This window comes from Mesocricetus auratus, unplaced genomic scaffold (assembly GCF_017639785.1).
Source record: "Mesocricetus auratus isolate SY011 unplaced genomic scaffold, BCM_Maur_2.0 Super-Scaffold_100042, whole genome shotgun sequence".
Classification (NCBI taxonomy): Eukaryota; Metazoa; Chordata; class Mammalia; order Rodentia; family Cricetidae; genus Mesocricetus; species Mesocricetus auratus.
The window spans coordinates 2,139,058-2,161,927 of NW_024429219.1; the positions used below are offsets into that span (position 1 = coordinate 2,139,058).

Sequence of the window (22,870 nt, forward strand, 5' to 3'; positions counted from 1 at the left end):
CTGAGGCCACATGGGGGACATGGAGGACTGCGGGCGGACACGCCTTGTGTAAGACCGGGCCTCCTCACTGGGCTAGGTGGACACTGGAGCTCTGGTTGGTTCCGGAGAGACCGACCCTCTTGGACTCAGTTGGACATGGAGGAAAATCATCCTCCTGGTGGCGTGGCAGTTGTTGGGAAATCACCATAGAAACACTTTGTGAGGACCACCCAGGGCTGTGGTCAGGCTGAGTTTCCGTAAGGCCAGTGTCTGGAGCCGGTGTCTTTATGCCCACAGCCCTGTGTGTCGCAGTTGTCAAGAGCTGATTTCTCTCAGGTGTGTGTGCATTTGACTAACTTTTTTTTAAGAGTTGCCATGGTCATGGCATTTTTTGTTTGTTTTTTAAATTTATTTAGTATGTATACAGGCCATGAGGTGTGGCAGCAGGGCGCTCTACCTGCTGAGCCATCTTTTCAGCCTGGGAACCCGGTTCTTGGTCAAAGCGACCTCTGCTTACGTGGTGGAGGCTCTGAGTCAGGCTCTGAGTCAGTGGCTAAGGGCAACGTGGGGCGTTCCACGGCAGAGCTCCCGACAGTGCGAGGATTGCCTCCTGTGGACAACTTCCAGTGGTGCTTCCAGGAGGGCAGATCCAAGAGACAGACCCTGCGCACAAGCCAGAGGACAGATGGCTCTGAAAGGGCCCCTCTCCCACCCCCCCACTCCCTTCCCCACTCCTCCAGGCTGCCCATAGAACTTTACGGGGGACGGATGGTACCAGCTCCTGGGGAAGCCCCATGCAGCCCCGAGAACCCACCCCAGGTTCTTCAGGGTCCTCACGGGCATCAGAGGTGGGGCTCAGCCTTGTGGTGAAGCATCCCAAGTGGTGGAGCACTAGCCTCTAGCGTGTGTGAGGCCTGGGACCCTTAAAAAGAGGGCAAGGGTGGGGACCCACAGATTTTTGCAAAATGCTATGTCACAGCATCGGGAAATCAAGATGAGAATCCACTCTTTAAGGCCGGGGTTCCGAGTCTTCTGCAGGAAGATAATGGCTTCACCTGGGACTTTAAAAACACAAGCTGTGAAGCTGCTGCCTCCCCAGGAAGGCTGGGTGTGGGTAGTTGCGACATCTGCTGGCCAATCTGGGAACAGCCCCCTGAAAAGTCCCTGGAATAGGCTACTGGGCCCCAGGGCCAATCCAAGCTCTGGGGCCCCCAAACCATATTCCCCTAGTCTTGGGCATTGCCCCCTGGCTCCTCGCCCCCGCCCCTGACCTGTGTACCCATGTGGGGGTCATCTACATGCAATGTGTCATCACTTGTGCCTAGATGAATCCACCATTACCAGATAGATAATGTACATTCAAATCCCAGCCTGTATCGGTGACTGATCATCTTCGGAAAGCAGAGCCTTTGATGATGGCCAGGTAAAGCGGAGGCAGTTAGGGTGCGCCTGTGCAAATATGTCAGGGACCCTTACAAAAGAGGAAGTGGACACAACTGTGTAAAGACGGCCACAGGCTGAGGGACACCCAGAGTGGGCTGGCAACATACAGAGGAAGACGTGTGTGTCCTCAGGAGTCAGGAGGAGTCCTTCCCCCGCCCCGCCCCACCCCGCCCCACACACTGTGGTCCTGGTAGGCTGCTCTCAGGAATCTCGCTGCATGCTGCTGTTGCTTCCAACAAGCCAGTCCGTGGTCTGTCCTGGCAGCCCGGCGTGCGACACAGTGGCCCTTACTCACGGTGAGAATGCTGCTGACTTCGTAGCAAAATTGAGACAGGGTTATTTCCACTTCAGCAGAAGCCGGGTGTCCGAGTGGCCAAAATGGACAAGTATGCAGATTCCTCACGATGTGAGGCCATGCGTTTTTGTAGTCCCCAAATCTGAAGATCCCTGCCCTTTTCCGCCACGGGCTGGGACAGAGTGTTGCTGCCCTTCCTGCTTGTCTAGCACGGAGCCCTCCCTTCCTGCATCCTCCCGGGGCTGGAGATTCTCCTCCCCTTTTCTGATACATGGCTTCTGTCTTGCAGCAGATGGGGCTTTCAACCTCAAGGTGAACTGAGGGTGTCTACAGACAGGCAGGCTCCAGCTGCTTATGCCCTCTGCTGGGGACAGGCACAGATCACCTGCTCAGCTGTGGCTCTACTAGACGCCTCAGACAGAAAATGGACCACGATGATTTACCCCTTACACCCTGGACGTGTGCATGCCACAGAAAGACATTTGCTTATTGTCTTAAAGGCATTTAACTGGTCATCTGCCCCTCCCTTGTCAGTAGCTCATCCCCCATTATCCACAGAGACAGGAGCCCGGGTGGGGATCTCTTACGTCGTGGCGGCTGCTTTCTATCCGTGTCCCAGTGACCTCAGCCCTGTCAACTAGACTCTGAAGAAGCCACGACGTAAAAGGTCTTGCAGGCTGACTGACTAGCCCTGGAGACTATCAAGAGACGGACGACAGGTCCAGAGCTAAAGCGACCCTGGGCTGTCACTCACTCCTGAATCTAACCCAGGTCTCGTGGGTGACTGATGGGCCACATCGTCTTAGCAGACCATTATCTCCACCAACCCAGGCACACGGCTGGAAACCCTGTGGGAGCAGGTGCTCCGACACCCTCCACGGCTTTCCTCCTAAGAGTTCTTCCTCTCTGACCCAGAGGCCTGGTAGTTTCTGCCAGCACCCACACACCTGTGCCGGTCTGGCCTGTTTCTGCAGAAGGGGAAGTGTTTCTGGCAAATGCTCCCTCGGTGATTACTGCTTTATCTCCCCCCCCCCTTGGTTTTTGCTTTGGATCCTGTCCTGGAACTCGCTCTGTAGACCAGGCCGACCTCGAACTCACAGAGATCCGCCTGCCTCTGCCTCCTGAGTGAAGATGTGCGCCACCATGCCTGGCTTGCTGTATCTCGTGTGCAGCACCCCACAACAAAAAAAAGGCTTTGGGGTGACGGGGGGGGGGGGGGGAGAGTAAGAGGGAACATGACGGGGTCAGCCAAGTCAGAAGTGCCCACTGGTGAAGGTAGGATTTAAACTGCCATGGATGCACAGCCCTTGGAGCCTGCGGGGACAGAGCAATGGAGGATGGCATGGGGGGGGGGGCTGTCAGTTAGACTCTTGGAAGGACAGCTGGGTCCAGGACTGCAGGCCAGGAGACGTGCCTATTATGAAGAGCATACGTGCGCCACCCACTTAAAGGAACCATTCTTCCACGGAGAACCCGCTGGATTGGATGAAGTGGGCTAAGGAGGGCGTCTGTCCCAAGAAGGCTTTGCAGGGCCCAAGAACGGCCAATGGGGTTTTCTTCCTAAGCCCTCTCAGCAGCACTAGTCTGCGATGTGGTAGCTCACTCGTGCGAATCATGCCCGACATCCAATCATGCCCGCACACACCCTAGACGTGGCCCTCAGGTACCCAACCACCGCAGTGCACAAACCGTAAGAAGCCACAAACCCAAGGGTGGCCCTCGATGCCCGCATGCACACACATGGCGGGCAGCACACACCCTGAGATGTCTGTACCTATCTGAGGTGCCCACACACGGGGCGTGCACAGTCCCCGGAAGCCAACACCCCCGTGGCCGCGCTTCCAAACACCCCCCCCACCGCCCCCGAGCAGGCACGCACACCTCCGCGGAGCGCCACGCCCCGAACCGCACCGTAACCTTGGAGAAGGTGAAGGGCGCCCTGAGCCACTGCGCGCGGACGCACTGTCGGGGCGACGCCCCTGGCGCCAGCCCCGCCTTCCGCGCGAGTCAGCGGCTTCCCTTTTCCACCTCGGTCCTCAGCCAGGAACCTCCCCGGGCAACCTGCACCTTTCCCGTCGAGTAAACAGGAAGTGGCTCCGCGCGTGGCGGCTGCTTCCGGCCCGGGGGGCCCGCCGCGATTATGAACGGCAACGCGCTGGAGCCAATCGCAGGAGACGGCCGGGAGAAAAGCCAATCGGGATGTGCGGGAGGCGGATCCGGAAGGCGGGAGGGGTGGGAACCTGCACGGTACAGCCAATCGCGAGGCGGGCGGGGCGAGGGGGCGGGGCGCGGCCGGGCCGGGGCCGGGCTGACGCCGGGGCGGCGGCCGCGTCCGTGGGGACCGGCGGGTGGCTGCGCGCGATGCTGCAGCTGCGGGACACGGTGGACTCGGCGGGCACGAGCCCCACGGCGCTGCTGGCGGCCGGCGAGGATGCGGGCGCGGGCCGGCCGGGGGCGGACACACCGCTGCGCCAGACGCTGTGGCCGCTGAGCGTCCACGACCCTACCCGGCGCGCCCGTGTCAAGGAGTACTTCGTGTTCCGGCCCGGCACCATCGAGCAGGCGGTGGAGGAGATCCGCGCCGTCGTGCGACCCGTGGAGGACGGAGAGATCCAGGGGGTGTGGCTGCTGACCGAGTAAGCCGCCGAGCCGCGGGGCGAGCGGGAGAGCGGGGTGAGCGGGCGGGGACCCGTGGTGACAGGCCCTTCCCCCCGCCCCTCCAGGGTGGACCACTGGAACAACGAGAAGGAGCGGCTGGTGCTCATCACCGACCAGTCGCTGCTCATCTGCAAGTATGACTTCATCAGCCTTCGGTGCCAGCAGGTGGTCAGGGTGGCGCTCAGCGCGGTGGACACCATCTCCTGTGGAGAGTTCCAGTTTCCTCCCAAGTCGCTCAACAAGTAGGTGCACCAGCCGGCGCACTGCGTGACAGGGCCCCTGCCGGCCCTGTGAGCGGTGCTGCCCCGCTCTTCCGTGAGCGAAAGGCCTCCTCTTGAAGGACCAGCGGAAAGGGCCTTAAAAACAGGAGTTGGTGACTTTCAGGACGGCCCAGTACCTCCTTAAAAGGGATGCTGGCACAGTCGGCCGCTCTGCCGGCACGAAAATCCACTTACCTGTTAGGGTGTGTGCAAGCCTAGCCCCACTGTTAAAAGCCCTGTTGCATACTGAGCACTCCCCAGACCGGGCATTTTAACCCCTAGCGGGATGGGAACACAGGGTATGTGTTCAGTCTTTTTCTGCTTGTTGTTTGAAAGCAGATTATTGACTGGTTGGTTGACTGACTGAACGTACTAAAAGCCGGATGTATTGAAAACACCCAACAGCCACTTTTCAAGAGCTGGTCAGCTTGCTGTGAAAGAAAGATTCTGAAGCTTAAGAGGCCCACACCCGAGTTTGAATAGGGAATCCAGGAAGCCAATGGCTACAAGCTTAAACACCATTCAGTAACACATTTAAGGAACGAACCCGTCCATAATTTGGCCAGATTGAACTGTGTGCCTGTTTCATAGGCTGTAAAGATGAGGTTTACCATCAACCAAGGCATTAACTTCTTTTTTTTTGTTGTTTTGTTTTGTTTTTAAGATTTATTTATTTTGTATATTGTCCTGCCTGTTTGTATGCCTGCAGGCCAGGAGAGGGCACCAGATCTCATTTACAGATGGTTGTGAGCTACCTTGTGGTTGCTGGGAATTGAACACAGGACCTCTGGAAGAGCAGCCAGGGCTCTTAACCTCTGAGCCATCTCTCCAGCCCCAGGGCACTTGGAAAGTACTTGAAGTGGCTTGTGGAGACCACTGTCACGCTAAGCCACGCCCTCCCCTGCCGTCCCTGATGCTGGCGGCAGTGTTGTGCCCCTGTGGTAATAAGCAAGGCTTTCCTCCCCCTCTTCCATCAGGCGAGAAGGCTTTGGGGTTCGCATCCAGTGGGACAGGCAGAGCCGCCCTTCTTTCATCAACAGATGGAACCCCTGGTCCACCAACATGCCCTACGCCACCTTCATAGAACACCCTATGGCCGGCATGGACGAGAAGACCGCGTCTCTGTGCCAGGTAAGCAGATCCCAGGCCCCTGGACCCAGCAGTGACCGGTGGGGGTACCCCGGGCTGTACGGTCTAGTGTGAGCACTTGGACGTGCAGCTTCTGATAACGGGGAAACTAGATAGCGGGGCCTGGGAACTCAGGGAGGACCCCCCCCCCATCCCGCTGCAGGATGCTCGGTCTGGGTTGGGTGAGTTAGCGTGGGGAAACCCCACAGTCCTGGCGATGGCTCTGCAGGTGCTGCTGACGGTGCAGCTCTGTACTTGGGAGGTGCTGAGGGAGCCCTGAGGTTCTTCAGAGGGGCAGACACGGCAGCACACGGAGCATCGCTTACATGCGTCCCAGATAGGTTATGGTAGGGCTGAGAGAGTCCTGTCGCTCAGTGACATCACAGTCCTCATGGGTTCCTCCGGCTGTGATATTACTGGTCACTGCTCACCCGTGTGTACAGTGAGTGGTGACGGGATTGTTAAGGGACCAGCCACCCTGTGTCACTTGAGAGCATGTGCGTCTTCGTAAGAGGTCCACTGCCTGTTGTAGTGTGTACAGAGCATGTGCGTCTGCGTAAGAGGTCCACCGCCTGTTGTGCTGGCAGCACCTTGTCTGTGGGGCGCTGCTGAGTCTCTTGAGTCTGTTGTGCTGGCAGCACCATGTCTGTGGGGCGCTGCTGAGTCTCTTGGTTGCATCTTGAGTGACAGAGTGGTACTATCTATACTTGTCTGGACTTAACGCAAGTCCTGTTGTGATGTCCGCACGGCACGAGTTGTTTGGTGACACAGCTCTTAGCGCTTGACCTGTCGTTGGAACATCCCAGATCCTCCTCTCCTGGTGTAGTGGAGCAGTGTGGTCTACCTCGAGGCTAAGCCTCCATGTTTGTTCTCTCTTTAAAGCTGGAAAGCTTCCAGGCTCTCTTGATCCAAGCTGTCAAGAAAGCCCAGAAGGAAAGCCCACTGCCAGGACAGGCGAACAGCGTGCTGGTGCTGGAGCGCCCACTCCTCATCGAGACCTACGTGGGACTCATGTCCTTCATTAACAACGAAGCCAAGCTGGGTTACTCCATGACTAGGGGCAAGATAGGCTTCTAGACGGCCGTGTCCTCAAGAAAACCAAGGTTGTGGGGATTCAGTGTGCAACCTCATGCTACCCACCATGGCTGGAGAGAGCACAGGCAATGTCCCTTTAGGTGTCTGATTAGAATAGTCAAGTGAATTATATATATATATATATATATCTAGTTGGATATTAGACACCTTGGCAACTTGATAGGTGAAGGCAGGAATACTGACTGTCCCATGCCACTGTGTTCCTTCTGTAACTCCACATAAGTGTTTCCTCCATGTCCCTGCGGGGCTTGTTCTTCCTGCCCTGCCCCTCCAGCATGCCTAGCAGGGTGTGCCCGCCCCTTCTGCTCCGTGGACTGCTGAACACGAGACGGAGCACAGTGATTCTGGAGCCTGCACCGCTACTGCACAAGCGTTAACACCCCCCCCCCCCGTCAAGTTTTGTATTTTAAAATTCAGCCCATTTTTTCAAAGCTAAATACAATAGCAGTCCGTAGACCAGTTACCAAGAAAGGCTGCCTGCCTTCTGTGAGTGCATGTGACCTAAAGCCACGCTTTGTAAAATTAATCCAGGTTGGGTTAACTCAGCAATTTTCCTAGGCCCAGAAAAGGTCCATTTCATGACATAATCCAGCCCCTCCCGGAAGTTGTGGTAGTGGGTTTACATCATCGTGTCTCTGTTTAAAAGGGACTGAGTGGTTTGGTTTAAGAAGTGCATGTTTATTAATAAACAGACCAGCCTGGACCCCAGGCACCATCAGCCTTCCTGAGCTTTGCAGGGCTTCAGCACGCCAACCTCACACAGCTTTGCAGGGCTTCAGCACGCCAACCTCACACAGCTTGTCCCTGAGCTTCGCAGGGCTTCAGCACGCCAACCTCACACAGCTTGTCCCTGAGCTTCGCAGGGCTTCAGCGCGCCAACCTCACACAGCTTGCCCCACAGCTCTACCACTTGCCAATACAACTCTAGTTGCTGGCCTGTCACGTGACACCCCTGCCCCGCTTTAAGTTAACCAGCATGGATGTGACTAGGATGTCAGGGCCTGTCCAGGTGGAAAGGTGACCTCGGATGCACCCGGTCTTCACCCTGTGCTTTTGGTCTCATAGTAAAGACGTTGAAAACCAAATGAAGTTGCTTCATTTTGAAGTTACTACCGCATAAACAGGTGTGCCAGCCGAAGACTGCCTTTGAGGCCTGAGGGGCTGAATGTGCTCCTGGCTGTGGACCCTCCCTAGAGGTTCTCTTCACAGAAACTCAGATGGGCAAGTGCACAGTCAGGTTAGAATCCTGGTTCGCAAGCCCAGCTCTAGTCTGGCTGCTTTCAAGGCATTTGCTGGAGGTTGTGTAAGTATGTTGGGTGGGCTGAGCACTTTTGACTCTACCAGGCGGAAACCCAGGATAACCGCCTTGCCAGGCCAGAGACCTGCCCAACTGCTGTGAACTCGCATCCCACATGGGGACAGGCACGGTGCTGGGGCCTCAGCACTTTTGAGGACATCCTGCTGCAGAGGGCTGGACAGGTCAGACAGCAGCCACCCTTGCTCCAGAGCACCCTGACAACAGCCCAGGGGACAGCAAAGAGTCATAAGGGAGGTAGGTGGGTTACTTCCGGGTTCTTCATCCCCCCCCCCAGACAGGCCTTGAGGAAAACAATCACCAGTTTTCTGTGGATTAGCAAATACCTATTTTATATTACAACTTTATACATATTTACAGAAACACCTCACTCCAGACAACCGAGCACCGAGTATCCCATCTGGAGAGCCTGTGTAGCTGTTGCTTGTGTTGGGACCAGCAGAATCCGCTGCCTCTGTTTCCATCTGGTCCTACGCATGGCCATCCCGTTGTCCACAGGCTGTGCCAACCCCCTCCTTGGTCTCCAGGAAGCAGAGACAGAAGTGATCCTTGCTAAGGAGGGCCAAGGAATCCCCACTTAAATGCCAGCACAGTCCAAGCACTGGAAAGTCACCTAGAGAGACAGGTGGTCACAGAGTGAGAGCAGAAACCAGGACCAGGGAGGACAGCCTGGGATGAGTGAGGAACCTGGTCCCTCTCAGTGTGCACACTAGGGCAGCAGGTCCCCTCAGTGTGCACACTATAGGACAGCAGGTCCTTCTCTGTGCACACTATAGGACAGCAGGTTCCTCTCTGTGCACACTATAGGACAGCAGGTCCCCTCAGTGTGCACACTATAGGGCAGCAGGTCCTTCTCAGTGTGCACACTATAGGGCAGCAGGTTCCTCTCAGTGTCATACTATAGGGCAGCAGGTCCTTCTCAGTGTGCACACTATAGGGCAGCAGGTCCTTCTCAGTGTGCACACTATAGGGCAGCAGGTTCCTCTCAGTGTGCACACTATAGGACAGCAGGTCCCTTCAGTGTGCACACTATAGGACAGCGGGTCCCCTTTCAGTGTACATACTAGGCAAGGTCCTACAAGGTTGCTGAAAGACATGGGGGGGGGCATGTCACTGCTATACGTGGCAATAGGTTTCAGCAGGTTAGCCTTGCTGAGCCACCATGTCCCTGTCTGTGGGCATCTGCTCACCTTCCCCAGGTACCTGCACCGACACACAGCCTGCTGGGGACCACAAGTACACCTTGCTGCCTCCTGTACAGATGGCCAGCCGCGGCTGCTGAGGGTCCCACTGAAATGAGCGTACTGGAGACATGTGCTCTAGGACCACAAACAGCTTCAACTTCTGAATGTCCCAGACCCAGACAGCATTGGGGACATTGTCTGCAAGAGAACAGAGATAGGACATGGTGTTAGTGCTGACCCTCTTCAAGCAAACCCTGGCTCAAAGGTGTACTGGTTTCTTTCTCAGGGACTAGCACCCAGAACAAAGGAAAGGCCTCCAAAAGCCACAAAACCCTTTTTTTCCTCTGGTTTTTTACATTTGCAAATGTAGAAACATGCAAACAAAACCAGGCCCACAGAGACTAACGCTGGACCAATGCTCCTGCACAGTGAGGGCCTGCAGGAGGGAGCAGCGGTCGCCAGAGTGCGGCTGACTAGCAAGGAGCTACGGCGCACAATGTGCTCTTCGCAGAGAACCAGGGGTGACAGCACAAAGCACCTCCTGAGCTTCCTTTCTCCACTCCGCTCTGCTCTTGGCATCAAAGGGTGCAGTGAGCAGCTCACCTGCCTGTGAGTGTGACACTGACCGTTTCTTGTTGCCAGGAAGTAGCTGTCAGAACTGAAAGCCAGCATCCCTACACCCATCCTAGGGTTTGCTCTGTCAGCTACTGGCTTCAGAGTCTGCAAGGAAACTGGTCCAGAGGCGATCTCATCTGGAACACCAACAGGGAGGACAAGCTGAGGGCGCTGTTAGAGTGGGGGAGGGGAGCAAGCAGACAGGGAAGGAAAACATGCCAGCAAGTGTGGGGCAGACTTGCTGGGTGGAGGCTTAAAAATCCAACAGCTGTGCTAAGAGGTCTGGCACAAGTTCCCTAGGGGACAACAGTTCTGCTGCCTAGAGGGTCCCACGTGGGGACAGGACCATGCAGTCTAGAGCCACAGTGGAAGGGAATAATGTGCTCAGGTCTGCTTTCTGAGCTAGCCCCAGCTACCTGCACATCCAGCAGGTCTACCCATTTCCAGCATCTCTGCAGGCGGCCACCCTTTTCCAGCTGGGAGCTGAAGGGAGATTATCAACCAGTACCAGATGTTAGACAAACGCCAGCTGGCATGAGCGGCACCTCTCAAGCCTGGCTCCCTCAACCCTGCAAGCCCGCACTGGCCAGCTGATGTCCCCTCACATCTTCAGTCTGAAGTCCCTGCCCATTTCCCTGCCGGGCAGGAAGTGGAAGCTCAGAGTCCTATTCCAGAAAAGACTTGAGCCACCAAGTATATGTCTGCCCCTATTCTCCATCCTCCCAAATCCCTCTGAGGTCCATTCAGAGAATTGTGTCTAAAAGATGCCTTACAGGGCCAGGACAGTTAACTCAAGCTATCCTGACAGACTCATGACGGCACAGGGACTGCAGGGCAGTGTGGGAAAGGTGACCCCACCTCAAATCAAAATCTCCCCCACCCTGGCAGCACCCGAGATTCACGTGGACAGGAGTCTCATCTAAGAAAGAACGAGCTTTCTCTCTGCTGCTTACATTTGCTCTCTGAAGTAGAGAGGGCACCAGCCATTGCTCGGGGTGGGAAGGACAGGTGGCCCATCCCCAGCTGTGGGATCTTCTCAGCTTCCTTATATACAACCTGAAAAATACGACGTGGCCACTGACCAGTTTGACAAGAACCTGGGGCTCAAGGGAAGGTGGCCCAACTTAAGTGCCAGAGGCCACGGCCACCGGGAAGCAGCAGCGCCCACCTGGCTCCTTGCAGGGAAAGCCAGCTCAGCTGCCACAGCAGTCCCGCTGGCCAGGCTGTCCTTTAGAGACGGGCACTGACCACATGGCTGTATATGGCGAACAGTGTAACAGCTTTGCGGAAGTGGCCTGTGGGTGCCAGACCAGAGGCCAGTGAGTAGCAAGGCTGTGGGAGCAGCAAACAGACAGGCCTGACAGTCTTGCTGCTAGTGTGGATCTTAAACGCCACGAGTTGGGGCTTGGCTGCCAGCCTGTGGCACTACTGGGGAGTGGCGGTAACTTTAAGTGGTTTGTGGGGGAAGGTAGGTCACTGGAGGTGTTTTTGAAGCCCATATGGGGACCTCACCTGTCCTTCCTCTCTGCTTCCTGACCACTGTAAGAGTAGCTCTGCTCTGACATTCCTTCCTTACCACAATGTACTGTCTCGACACAGACCCAAAGTAACCAGCAAAGGGACCTTGGACTGAAGCCTTGAAAATTAGGAGCCAGATACACCCTTTAAATCCTTTAAATTGATCCTCTCCCGGATTATGTCTCTGTCCCAGTGACATAAAGCTGACCCATGCAGCACAGCCCCAGGTAGAGAAAACACGGCACATATGAAGAAAATTAGACGCGTGAACCATAGGCAAACCTTGGCAGCCTCCATGGCCGGCCAGCCTTGCACTCTTGCTATCCCTACCCTGAGCTCTGGCCAAGGTCCGCCACAGCTACTAGACGAGCACTCTAAGTCAAAGCCTCGCCTCTACCCAGCTCTTCCTTCTTGCAGGGCTCTGGCCTGTAGCCCTGGCCCTCCCTTGTTCTCCGCAGGTCTACCATCTCAGTGGATGGGTGACCTCTACAGGGAAGCAGAGGTCTGTCCTTGCTGCAGACCACTTGCAGAAGACAGCAGACTCAGCACTACAGAGCTACGGAACACGCCTTCAACTGTAGAATCTTTGAACTCCCTGATTCCTGGACCCGGGCTGCCCCTAAGCCAAGGTCTGCACAGGACCTGCTTGTCTGTTGACCCAGAGCACAGTGCCTGGTAGGATGGCAGATGCTCAGGGTTCCCCAGTCCCCTCTGAAAACACCAGGGGCCTGCAGAGGATGGAGCAAGAATGAACACAGCATCTGGCTGGGACAGAGGCGCGGTCCAGAGGAGCCTGGCTGGGACAGAGGCGCGGTCCAGAGGAGCCTGGACTAGACCTGCCCCTGACAAAGGAGTGTGTGAGGAGGCAGGGCAGGGAAGACAACATCACAGCACCGAGAAACCACCATGCTCAAGTGAAGATGTATGAAGACTTACTGTCTTGGGATTATTAATGGCGGCAGGATGCCCAAACTCGGTGATCATCTTCCAGGTCACGTGATTAAGGAGGCGCACCTGGGGAAGGAACCGTGAGAATGGCATGCGGGCAGCTCACAGAGCTGCCAGGTGAGCTGCCAGTGTCCTGCAACTCGGGGAGTTGGCCTGGGCTTCCCCACCTTTCCGTCGTAGCTCCCAACGGCCAGGAACTGACTGCTCGGACTCCAAGCCACAGACTTGATGCCCAGGGACCACTCGTAGGCGCAGTATGCTGAGAGCAGGCGGCCATCCAAGGAGTAGAGCAGAATCTTGTACTGCAACGAGACATCAGGACACGTCACAGGCAGTGAGCGCGGTGCTTCAGTGCCTAGCCGCACTAAAAGCACACGCAGGGACCCGCGGGTGAATGCTCTCAAAAAAAAGAGTGTGCTGTTGACCATGCGCTATACCTCCAAGCAGGTGTCCCACGCTGCCAGCACACAGCCATTCGGGGCCCACTCGATCCCTGTGAGATCCTGGGTGTCTGTGTCAAAGTGCTTCCAGACGAGAGGAAAGCAAGACAATTGAAAAACATTTCCGTAGATGAGCACATTTATTTAATATAGCCAATGCTTTTGGCCCATGCATCATTTTATATGCAGCTACAGACAGATTAAATATCTGCATGCTGTCCTGTGAATGAATGCACACAGCGTCCATGCCAATCATTCTGGGCAAGGCCCACATCCCCTCACCCACCCGCACCTCGCTTCCCCAGGGTACCCCCATATATATTGCTCTAACACTTTGACACTGACTATGTTCATGGGTCTGAAGCTTGTGGGCATGGAGGGCAATGTGTTCAGTGTCATAGCTCCTGAGGCATCTTGCCCAGGACCAACTCAACAGCATTCCTGCAGTGCTGGGGCCTTTATCATTTATTACAGAAGTAGCAGTTAATATTCTAGGGATCAACTCCAGAATATTTGTTACTATGAATCTGGTTGTACATAGAATATATACTGGGTGCTTTGTGTTCTCAATTAAGGCCCAGAGAAAGGAATTCCTTCTCACCCATGTGTCAGTGGTAAGAGCTGTAGCCTCCAGATCACATATAATACAGCCTTGGTTTTCCCCTTTGATGCAGCACTGAGAAGCCCCCTTTAATCAGTTAAGTTTGTCAGGGGAGAGATGTGAGGCTTTGTTCAAGATCCTACTGCCTTCCTGGCTCTGAGAGCTATGCATGCCCTGTTGTCAGAGAGTTGTTAAATGTGCCTGTGGGTATAAAAACTTGTAGGATAGGAAAAGAAGACCTCAGGAGAACTTTTAGAAGGAACTTTTGGAGACTTTTTAGAAAGAACTTCAGAGAAGTTTTAGGGAGAGCTTTTAAAGAGAACTTTAAGAAAGCGCTTTAGAGAAAGAAGTTTTGAGGAGAGAGCTTTTGAGAGAGAGCATTTTTGGGAAGCCTCCATTTTTGAAGAGTAAAGAGCCTTGGAGCTGGCTTATTTTCCTCTCACCCTCAGAGGGCTTTAAAAAGCCCTACCTGCCTGCTGTCTGGTCCCTAGCCTGTACCGAAGAGCACCCAGGCTGGAGCTTGAATGCTCTCGTTACTCCCGGTGGGCAAACAAGAGGTCAGAATTCACACCGGCTTCTAATGTGCACCAAGTATGCACCGCGAGGCCTGGATCACACTTAGTGTGCGCCGTGTAAAGGCACACCCAGTAGGCCTGCCCTCTGGCCATGGAAGCCTATCTACACCAGGAACTTCAGAGGCCCCTGGGATCACCACAACACTGGTTCCCTGAAGAGAGGACTTCCCTACCCGGAGGAGCTGCCAGTCACTGCACACAAAGATGCTGATGTAGTCCCTGCAGTCCCTCCTCTCTGCCAGGGCCAGGTAGCGGCCATCCCTGGTGAAAGTTATCCCTGTGGAGAAAGAAGGTAAACTGGAACTAGAGCGTGGACAAACACCAGAGCACAGCAGAGACTTTAAAAGGGACACAGGAAAGAGCCAATCAAGAGAAGGGGGAGCCCCACAAATACGAACACCGCGGTTCTCTCGGCCCTGAATCAACCTGAGTACCTGATTCCTGACGTGCCACAAATGTTCCTGAATGAATGAATGCAGGGCCTACCTGGTTAGCATGCTTCACAGAGGAAACTACAGGAGACACGCATTGGTCAAAAGCCAGCTTGCTCTGTGTGTGTGTGTGTGTGTGTGTGTGTGTGTGTGTGTGTGTGTGTGTGTGTGTCTGCATGTGAATCCAGGCACACCTGTGCCATGGCGCATGTATGTATAAGGGTTAGAAGACAATCTTGGTGTCTGTGCTCCCCTCCCACCTTGTCTGACACAGATCTTTTGTTTGCAAGTGCATATGACAGGCTAACTGGCCTGCAAACTTCTGGAACTCTCAGTCTCCAGCTCCCATCTTGATGTCGGGATGCTAGGATTATAGACTTGTGCTATCGTGCCCAGCTCTGAAGTGGATTCTGGGGATCTGAACTCATGCCCTCATGCTTGTTCAACAAGCATTTTACACACTGAGGTAGCTCTGTAGTCTGTCATTGCATTCTTTTTGTTTCTATTTTTTTTAGTATGTGTGTATGTCTGTGTACAGGTATGCGCACAGAATGCAGGAGTGCCCGCAGGGGCCGGAAGCTCAGTTACAGGCAGCAGTGAACCACCTGACATGGGTGCTGGGAACTGAATGAGAGCCCTCTGGAAGAGAAGTATGTGCTCCTGACTTCTGAGCCATCTCTCCAGCCCACCGTTTCTTATTTTTACTTTTGAACTTATCATTTCAAATAACAAAAGATGAATATTCAGAACAAACTTACTTAAAAACATTAAGCAATTTTTCCTCTACTGTATTAGCATGAAAAGCACAAGGCCAATGTTGTTGCTCCATGAATGACAAGAACATTTCAAATAGAGGACTAGAGGACCACCCCCACCCAGAGCCAGACTGTTGCTGAGGTACAGTACACTTAAGTAAGACTATAAGAATCAATGTGATCCTAACCTACAATGCATTTCGGTCCAGTGTGATCTGCAAACTGCTTATGGCAACGAAGGAAACTAAGACACCCAATGTGTCCTGCTCCCCTACTGTGTGCAGTTTCTGGGTTCCAAGGCAGAGCTGCGTTCCTATCCCATCATCCCATGCACTCTGACAGCCCTCTACCTTCTCCAGGGGCAGTAAGGCTCAAATGGGGAGGGGCTTCTCCCACTCGCCCTGTTCTGGGATGCACAGATGTGACAGCTGTGAGCTCTGACAGAAGAGCCACTGCAATGAGCTGGAGACAGGTCAGGGGCTCAAAACCTGTACTGCTTTTCCAGAAAACTAGACCCCAGCACCCAAGACAAGCAGCTCACAACCACCTGAAACCCCAACTCTAGGGGATGTGATGTCCTCTTCTGGACCCCACGAGTAGTTGCATTCACATCACACACACACACACACACACACACACACACACACACACACACACACACCCGAAGGTACAAATCAATCTTTAAAAAAAGAGTTAGTGAAGTGAAGCTGGCGGCTAGGTGCCGAAGGCAAGTCCTTCCAGACTCTAACGGGCGGGAGCTGAAGGCCCTGTTTAAACAGAGAGCAGGGTCTCCTCCCAGGATGCCATTCCTCTCTGCTCCTTTCCACAGCATCTTGTTGTCAAGGAAATGGCATGGAGGGGCTCTTGCTCACAGAGACACAGGGAGGAACAGGCACAGAGTGGGGGGATGCAGGAGACATCTGAAGGCACAGAGGAGGCTGGCTGGGAGGGGCATGCTGCTGCAGCCACGTTTGTCCGTTCTCCATGACAGAGAGCTGCCCTCCAGAACAGTTACAAAGACGACTGTGTGTGAGGGGTCTGGCAGACTCACCCTGCTGACAGGCTTTGGGATACTTGATGTAAGATACAGATTTTGTGCACAGGGACCAGACGGTTATTCGCAGCTGCCAGGGAGAATGGGAGAGAGAAAGGAATTAGGATGCTTCCCATCTTTAGAAAGACTCTTGAAGCTGAATAAGATAAAGATGGGCTCACACTGTACACTCCCACGAAGTTTAATATAGCATGCCTGCCTAAGACTGTCAGCAATCATCAGAGGTGAAAACTGACACCTCAGTGCAGAGCTTGCGACAGACAGGGGAAGGCCTTCCTGCTCAAGGGAAGAGTGGAGCTCGCAAACTTAGCACTCCCCAAATGCCAGGTGGGTATGGTGGCCTGTCTAAAATTCCAGCCTGTGCAGGACAGAGACTCGCAAGCTGGCCAGCCAAGTAACAGATCTTGAAGAGATCTGAGTTCAAGTGAGAGACACTGCCTTAGAATAAAAGGTGGGGAATAACCAAGGAGGACAAGATTGACAGCACACGAGGTCACGTATCCAGGGGCATACACATCCAACAACAACCCTCAATGCAATGCTACTTTAGTGCTCCTGGACTGGTGGCCATTTCAAATCCTGATGCAGACCCTTGGAGACCTGAACACCTCCATCTGCACTAGTCAAGCAGGGTCCTCTGTCACTAGCAGAGACACAGGGGAAGACCAAAGCCACAGGGCTCCCTACAGCTCAGATCCCAGCAGCAGAGTGACAGCCAAGTAAGCTCCAGCAAGCCTTTCCTTACAAGTAGCAGGAGGGGCGGGGCACAGGCATATTTAAATAATCTGTGAACCACCGTTAATCACACAATGTCATATACATTGCAGACCCCAGGACCCTCAAAAAAAAAAAAAAAAGGGAGCAAATGGCTATTGTGCAATGCGGCCGAAGGTGCCCTCTGGAGCCAGCAGCCTCTCAGGGCCGGGCGTGTCCTGTGCAGCGTGGAGGTGAGCGTCTTCCACTGCTCAGGCACCAGCCCAACTGGTGCTCTTCTCCTCATCTCACAGGATGCAGGGTCTCCCTCCACTCTGTAGCGCCCTCGTATGGATACAGCCTGCCTTGAAAACAACAACCAATGTGTCCGACTCTCACTTATGTGTCCACTCTACTAACAGACGGATACCTACAGGGTCACCTCCCGGCCACCAAGCATAGCTGGTGCTAACTGAAGTCTGTGGGACTTTTTAAAAGCTAAAACTTAAAAGTTAGGAGTAAGGCAGGGTATGGTGAAACAAAGCTTCAGTCCCATTAGTCAAGAAGCAGAGGCCGGCATGGTCTACACATCTGAGTTCCAGGCCAGTCAGAGCTACACAGTGAGACCCTGTCCCAAACTATAACAAAAAGGTGGGAACACTTTTCAGTGTCTTCTTCCCGGTGCCCCTTGGTATGACATGATATTCCTCCACACCTGATCTGAATGTTCACTTCAATGCCACCAGCAAAGTACCTATGACCGAGTTAGTTGTTAGCCAACAATGTCAGAGGCAATCTGTACACTTTACTCGGTTCAAATGCTCTTTCCATTTCAGTGTGTGTAACTGAATGAATAAAGTTGCATTTTTTAAGAATGCTTCATAAACTTTAGAAAGGGTAACTTTCCCGTTGGGTCATTAACTGAGGGTCTCAGATCTGGAGGCTGGACTTTGGTCTACAGAGCTCTTAGCATATGGACTGTTGACCAAGCTGTCTAGAAAACTCCCAAATGATCCTCTATAAACCCAGGCCACATATCCCTGTAAGATGTTAGCATAACAAATGCAGAGTTGGCCCTGCCTCTTGCTCTAACAGCCTGTAACAGGAGACACAAACTTTTCTTTGCAGGATTTCACGGTTCTCTCCTTCCAGCATGTACATTCACAGGCCTGAACTCAGGTGGCCAGGCTTGATGGCAAAAGTCTTTAACCACTGAGCCATTTTGCCAACCCCTTTTAATATTCAAGGGTCTGGAGAGATGGCTCAGTGGTTAAGAGCATTTGACTGCTCTTCCAGAGATTCTGAGTTCAAATCCCAGCAACACGAGGTGGCTCATGACCATCTGTAATGGTCCTCCTTCTGCTGTGCATGAAGACTGAGCACTCATGTCCTTAAAATGCATGAATTAATACTCCTTTAAAAAAATAGGATTTAAAAATTATACTGGTTATGAACTCTGACCTGCATGTTACTCCAGAACCCAGATTTTCACATTGCCAGGTTATTTTAGGCACACAGGACAGAATGGGCCACACTTGGCCAGCTTACATGGAATTCAGTTGTATTCAGAATGTGGCGGCCATCCGGACTCCAACAGGAAGCAACCAGCCCTGCAGAGCCCTCGTCGATTTTGCAGTGCCATTCTGGCTGCTCCAGTGACCAGACCTTGATCCAGAAAGAAACACAGGATTGCAAACCGGCTGCACGCACCTCCCTCCGTGAGGGAGAGAGCAGGACCTGGTCACTTCAGGCCTCACTTCTTGGTGACTTTCTCTGCTAATGTCTCCATCACTAGAACCTCACTCATTAGGCTTTGTGAGCACTGAAACACTGCCTTGTAGCGTGTCTTGAAACACTGTGTCTAAACTGCTCCATTGCTATTGATAAATACCTCCCACCCTGGAAAACATATGCTTAAAGACTAACAACACTCTAGTGTGTTTTTTTTTCCCACATCAAAAATATTTATTAGAGAGCATTACATATTTAAACAAAGAAACTTTAGAATTTCATGGGGGGGGGGGGGTTCAAACTTGAAAGGATACAAAAGAAACTATTCTTTTCTAGTTACACCCCTGGGAAAGTTTCCTAATTGTAACTCTGTTACTTACAGTAACAGCACCAGACCAATTACACATGCCATGTGTGCAGACACCCCATCCACACATGGGACACACTTACATGAGCCTTACCTATATGAGGTATGTGTCCTGCCTGCACACACCCCATCTATAAGTGTCACACACACACACACACACACACACACACACAGGGCCCACAGATATGTAGCACCTGTCTGCAGAAGTTCCACTGACACACAGTACACACCTGCACAAGGCCCCGTCTGTACATGGCACACAGAATGAAGAGGGAGTCTGCTGACCACTCTATGTGCTGGATCTGGTCCAGGCATGTATACAGCTGGAGGATCTGAAGGGTCTTCACATCCCGGACCACTAGCCGGTACTGGACACAGGAAGCCTAAAAAACCAGGCAGAAAGCACTCGATAGTATCTGCTCTACAGGGGGAGCTCTCAGAACAACAGTGCTGCCTGGCCACAGTGGCCATCTCCTTCCCTCCTGTCTGATGTGTTTCAGAGCTGTTTGGCTTCACATGGACCAGCAGTTACAGAGCTCATTCCAAAATTAGTTAGAAGAAGATAAAGTTGGAGCACACAGATTTAAAAGTCCTACCACCTAGTTTCATCATTACACACAGTATACATCTGTCAGATTATCAACTGTAACCCCAAGATTTGTGCAAGTAAATTTATTTTTTAAAAATTAGGTTATCAGATGGAGCCAGGTATCCATGTGCATGCCTGTAATCCCAGCAGCAGACCTTTACTCCCAGCAGCAAATCCCTTAGTTTAAGATTACCCTGGTCTGCAGAGTGAGTTCCTGAACGGCCAGAACAAGAAACTCTACCCTGAAACACAGGCTCCCCTTGAGTGTGACGGTACATGCCTGTAATCACAGCACCAGGAGGGGAAGCCTGAGGCCAGCTCTGCATATTATACTATAGTCTAAAAGCCAAGAAGCTGCACTTGCCTCAAAAGCAGGTTTGGATCCCCGGAAGCTACATAGACCTGGGTACACTAGTTTATAATCCCAGCGTTACAGTGGTCAGAGGGGAGGTGGGGACAAGAGCCTGTGGACCAGCCAGCCTGGTGTGTGCAGTGGAGAACAAGAGACCTTGTCTCAGATAAGGTGAAAGTCAAGCAATAATACTCTGGGTTGTCCTCTATCTTCTGTGTGTTGTGGCACCTGAGTACCATTGCACACTAACATAGAGACACATGTGCATGCAGTGCACATGCAGATGTTCTCGAAGAAAGCCTAATTAGTATTCTGTGGGGGTAGGGCACAAAGGCCAAGTGCAGATTAGAAGGACTTCCCACAGGATTTCACTTTATCCTTGGTGAGCTGTGAATTACAAAGTTACCAGTTACAATGAATTCCTTATGAACCATTGAAGACACTGAAACTGGAAACATGGGCCTTCTCTGTTCAGTATGGCAAGACTCCCAAGAAACAATTACCAAGAGCACCACAATACTTTGATGAGTGGGCAAATCCCAAACACAAACAGATAACCAAAAGCTCTATGCTGTTCATTAGAACTTTCAGAACAGTAAAGCAACCCTAATCTGTGGAGACACTTAGAAAAAGGTAAAATGTATCAACTGGTGAAAATGTGGTTAATTCTCTCCTTCCCCTTTTACTGGGTCCCAGAACCCAGAACCCAGAACCCAAGTTGTCAGGCTTGCATAGCAGTGGTAAAATATATCGAGGGAGGGAGGGGGGAGGGAGGGAGGGAAGAAGGGAGGGAGAGAGAGAGCGTGTGTTCTCTCCTTTCCCCTTTACACAGGTTCCAGAACTCAAGTTGTCAGGTTTGCAGAGCTGTATCTTTACCTGCTAACACCATCTCTATCCTGACACTTCCTACTTTCTAATGACACAGAAGGGTAAACTCTGTCTCAAAGGCTTGGATAAATACAGCACAAGTGTGGATTAAGAAACAAGAGGCAGGTGGATCTCTGTGAGTTCCAGGACAGCCAGGGCTACATAGAGAAACCCTGTCTCTAGAAAACAAAACAAACACACAAAGAGATCCAAGATAGCCAGATGGTGGTGGTGGTACCTGCCTTTAATCCCAGCACAGGGGAATCAGAAGAGGACAGATCTCGAGTTTGAGGACAACCTGATCTGCAGAGTTAGTTCCAGGGCAGCCAGGGTTGTATAGAGAAACCTTGTCTTGAAAAATAAGTTTTTAAAAAGGTACATGTCTGTTAAAAGAAGATAGATGCATAAAAGGAAGCTCACTAAAAATTATGATTACAGTTGTTTGTGGGAAGGGTCCTCACTAGCTATGGCTTATGTCGAGGTTAGAGGACAGTTCTCCCTTTCCTATACGTGGGTCCTGGAGATGGGACTCAGGTCATCAGGTTTAGTGGCAGGAACCTTTCCCGGCCAAGCTACCCCACTGGCCCAGAACCATAGTTTTTTGTTGTTGTTGTTGTTGGTTTTTTTTTAATAAGACATGAGCCCTTTTCCTGATGACTTCCTAATGTCGAGCCTCTGCCTTCTAAGTGCACAATGGTCATACTGGTGTATTTTGAACTCTGTCCTGTCACCCATTGAATGGACAGCTAACATCCAACACTGGGACTCAGAAAGACAGTTACTTAAATAACTGCATGCGATGGAGGGAAAGAGGTGGTGAGGGCCACAAATGAGGGCACCATTTAACCAGCTTACAAGCGAGAAAGCATAAACCATTGCCGTTTGTGACAAAATAACAAACAATGAGCCGGCATCCCCTGTGCCCTCCAACGTGTGAAAGCAGCAGCATCACCTTACCCAACTCTGATAAAGGGAAACTGGAGCAGGGGGGAAGCTGGCATCCGCCCAGCCCCGGCCACCTGCTCCAGGTCCCTTCCTCCCCTACCCTGACCACCTGCCAGAGGTATCAACCTACCCGCAACTCCATCCCTGCCCTGCCCAGGCCACCCGCTCCACGCATGGTCACCGGCCAGGATCCCCCTAGTCCCGCCGGGGTTCTTCTCCTGCTTCGGGTCCCTTTTCTCTTCCCCGATCGTCTACCTAATTCCCCCACATCCGGCCCAAAACTCCTCTGCCTGGTTCCCCACCACCACCACCACCATCACTCCTGCCAGGCTCGAGTCCCCCTGGCCGCCCCCCTCGTCCCGCTCGGGCCCCCTTCCCGCCCCCCTTCGACCCGCCCCGGGCCCCCGGCACAAGTCGCGCGCCCACGCATGGGTTCTGCCCCGCGCACTGCGGCTCACCAGGTACTTGCCGTCCGGGGAGAACCTGCAAAGCAGGCCCGAAAGTTTGAATGACTCGGAGAAGTTCATGGCCATGGCCAGCCCGGGCCAGAACCGCCCTGAGGCACCGCCCGCAACCGCCGCGGGCCGCTGCCGGAAGTACAGAGGCGGAAGCGAGCCGTAGCCAATGGGAGCCCCGAGAGGCCGCGCGGCATTGTGGGGCGGGGAGTCCGAGCTCGTGCCTTAAAGGCGCCGAGCGCGCTTCTGCGCCACAGAGGCTCTCCGCGCAAGCCGCAGGGACTTGGCACGGCTAAATTCTGACTTCAGATTAAGTCACAGTATAAATATGTTACCAGACGTTGCATGGGACAAACTTAGGCTGAAAAACCTCCCTCGTCTGAAATTTAGGTTTTTAACTAGACGTTTGTGCTTGTAAACTACATTTATTGACATGTAAATACATATTTATTGTAAGTATGTAGTCGTATGCAGGTCCACCTATTTAGTATGGAACAAAGTTTCTGTTGCCTGGGCTACGGGCGCGGCACAGATGGCAGAGAGTTTGCTTAGCTTATATGGAACCCTGGTTTCGATC

General features: G+C 53.0%; 2 protein-coding genes and 1 long non-coding RNA gene across 4 annotated transcripts; 1 reads left to right on the top strand and 2 right to left on the bottom strand.

The window, feature by feature from the left end:
• Window positions 1-373: 373 nt before the first annotated feature.
• On the bottom strand, window positions 374-3,834 carry LOC121135741. Of its 2 annotated transcripts, none has more exons than XR_005872849.1 (2): window positions 817-3,834; window positions 374-642 (listed from the first exon to the last, which is right to left on the bottom strand). It is a non-coding gene; the product is annotated as an uncharacterized LOC121135741 (long non-coding RNA). The 2 variants fall into 2 exon arrangements; XR_005872848.1 differs by having other exon boundaries at window positions 794-3,834.
• A 202-nt stretch (window positions 3,835-4,036) lies between these two features.
• Window positions 4,037-7,943, top strand: Tprg1l (tumor protein p63 regulated 1 like). The gene is made up of 4 exons (XM_005079257.4): window positions 4,037-4,353; window positions 4,441-4,617; window positions 5,613-5,766; window positions 6,646-7,943. Exons 1-4 carry the CDS (start codon window positions 4,079-4,081, stop codon window positions 6,838-6,840), a joined length of 801 nt encoding a protein of 266 aa, XP_005079314.1. The 5' UTR covers window positions 4,037-4,078; the 3' UTR covers window positions 6,841-7,943.
• Window positions 7,944-8,482: 539 nt separating this feature from the next.
• Wrap73 (WD repeat containing, antisense to TP73) lies at window positions 8,483-22,448 on the bottom strand. Its single transcript, XM_005079258.4, has 12 exons — window positions 22,297-22,448; window positions 19,316-19,468; window positions 18,536-18,652; window positions 16,292-16,364; window positions 14,228-14,331; window positions 12,876-12,962; window positions 12,606-12,740; window positions 12,427-12,504; window positions 10,926-11,028; window positions 9,984-10,109; window positions 9,364-9,555; window positions 8,483-8,786 (listed from the first exon to the last, which is right to left on the bottom strand). The coding sequence occupies exons 1-12, from the start codon at window positions 22,369-22,371 to the stop codon at window positions 8,644-8,646; spliced, it is 1,386 nt and encodes a 461-aa protein (XP_005079315.1). The 5' UTR covers window positions 22,372-22,448; the 3' UTR covers window positions 8,483-8,643.
• Between the last annotated feature and the right edge of the window lie 422 nt (window positions 22,449-22,870).